The sequence below is a fragment of the Trichinella spiralis genome (assembly GCF_000181795.1).
Source record: "Trichinella spiralis strain ISS 195 chromosome Unknown Scfld734, whole genome shotgun sequence".
Lineage (NCBI taxonomy): Eukaryota > Metazoa > Nematoda > Enoplea > Trichinellida > Trichinellidae > Trichinella > Trichinella spiralis.
In genome coordinates, this window is record NW_003527673.1 from 1 (window position 1) to 1,160 (window position 1,160).

The window sequence follows — 1,160 nt, forward strand, 5'->3', positions numbered from 1 at the left end:
AAAATAAGTTTTTTTTGTATCGTATTGGTAAAAAGAAATAAAATATCCTGTGCGTAGAGAGCAGCCAAGGCAAAGCGCCGGAGAAGCGGCGACAAGTGACACAGAAAGACGCCGGAGAAAGCAGCAATTGCTTCGTGATTTTTTTTAATTTAAAATCTTTTTTTTCGGTAATACCAATTTGCTTTACGGATAGCATTTCTGGGTTTTCCACTTTACCCGAAAGAGATGATAACGAAAACAGTCTATATTCTTATTCTTATTCTTATGGGATTCATCTTTTCTGACAGGACAGTGGTTCGTAGTCCTTGTTGGCGATTGGAATGGAGTAAAGAAAGATTTTTCGGGTACAATTCGCAATGTTTTTATGTCATGTTTGTTATTTTCCCCGTTACAGAATATCGATTGTTTTCATTATTTTGCTTTTCCCATTTCTTTAATGATTTGCAGTTTTTGACAGACAACTGTACGACGATGCTCAACGCCAACTGGGTAAGATGCGAAAAAAGTTATGGGAAGAAAAAAAAAATTTTTTTCCCCCCTTTCCCATGGCAGTTTATGAAATTTAATCGTTTCACATTTCAGATAACCACGGCAGCATTGTTAGCCGGTGTTGGCTTGGCGTCGGCTGCTGTTTATTATTACGCGTTCATCAAGCGAAAGCCGAAGAAATTGTTGGAAGATCCCACTGTCAACTACGGCATAGTGTTGGCATCTAAAGAGGTCTGCGAGAATTTGAACGTTTTTTTCTTATTATAACTGAAAGTTTTAATTCTTTTTTAATAAATTAATTTTCAGAAAGTCAATCACGACACGCGTATGTTTCGATTTTCCTTGCATTCAGCCGATCAAGTTCTTGGCCTTGGTGTCGGTAAGTGCTTTACTTGTTAAATTTATTTTTCATCTAATTTGTTGTAAATTTCAAACAACTGAAATTCAGTTTTAATTTCTGTTTTTTTCCAACACCCAGAAGAGCATTTTAGCATTAAACTGTTCTATGTGAAATATATAGATATATAGTGACTATGAAAGTGTTGATGATGACTGTGATGACGCTTTGACAATTTTCAGTGTTGGACGAAAATAAAATGTGAATTGCAAATAAAAATGGGTTATGTCTATGTATAAATTTATTTGGACATGAATTTCACTTTTCGCACTAC

The 1,160-nt window shown here is 35.2% G+C and overlaps 1 protein-coding gene across 1 annotated transcript; it reads left to right on the forward strand.

The window, feature by feature from the left end:
- The first annotated feature begins 264 nt into the window (after positions 1-264).
- On the forward strand, positions 265-1,058 carry Tsp_15783 (NADH-cytochrome b5 reductase 2). The gene is made up of 5 exons (XM_003370450.1): positions 265-375; positions 448-489; positions 583-738; positions 796-868; positions 1,018-1,058. The coding sequence occupies exons 1-5, from the start codon at positions 265-267 to the stop codon at positions 1,056-1,058; spliced, it is 423 nt and encodes a 140-aa protein (XP_003370498.1).
- Positions 1,059-1,160: the final 102 nt, after the last annotated feature.

Bases quoted from the DNA above. Each gene is read 5' to 3' on its own strand.
- Tsp_15783 (XM_003370450.1), top strand. From the start codon at position 265: ATGGGATTCATCTTTTCTGACAGGACAGTGGTTCGTAGTCCTTGTTGG. The intron at 490-582 runs GTAAGATGCGAA...TTCACATTTCAG, and splicing joins CGATGCTCAACGCCAACTGG to ATAACCACGGCAGCATTGTT. The intron at 739-795 runs GTTTTTTTCTTA...ATTAATTTTCAG, and splicing joins AGGTCTGCGAGAATTTGAAC to AAAGTCAATCACGACACGCG.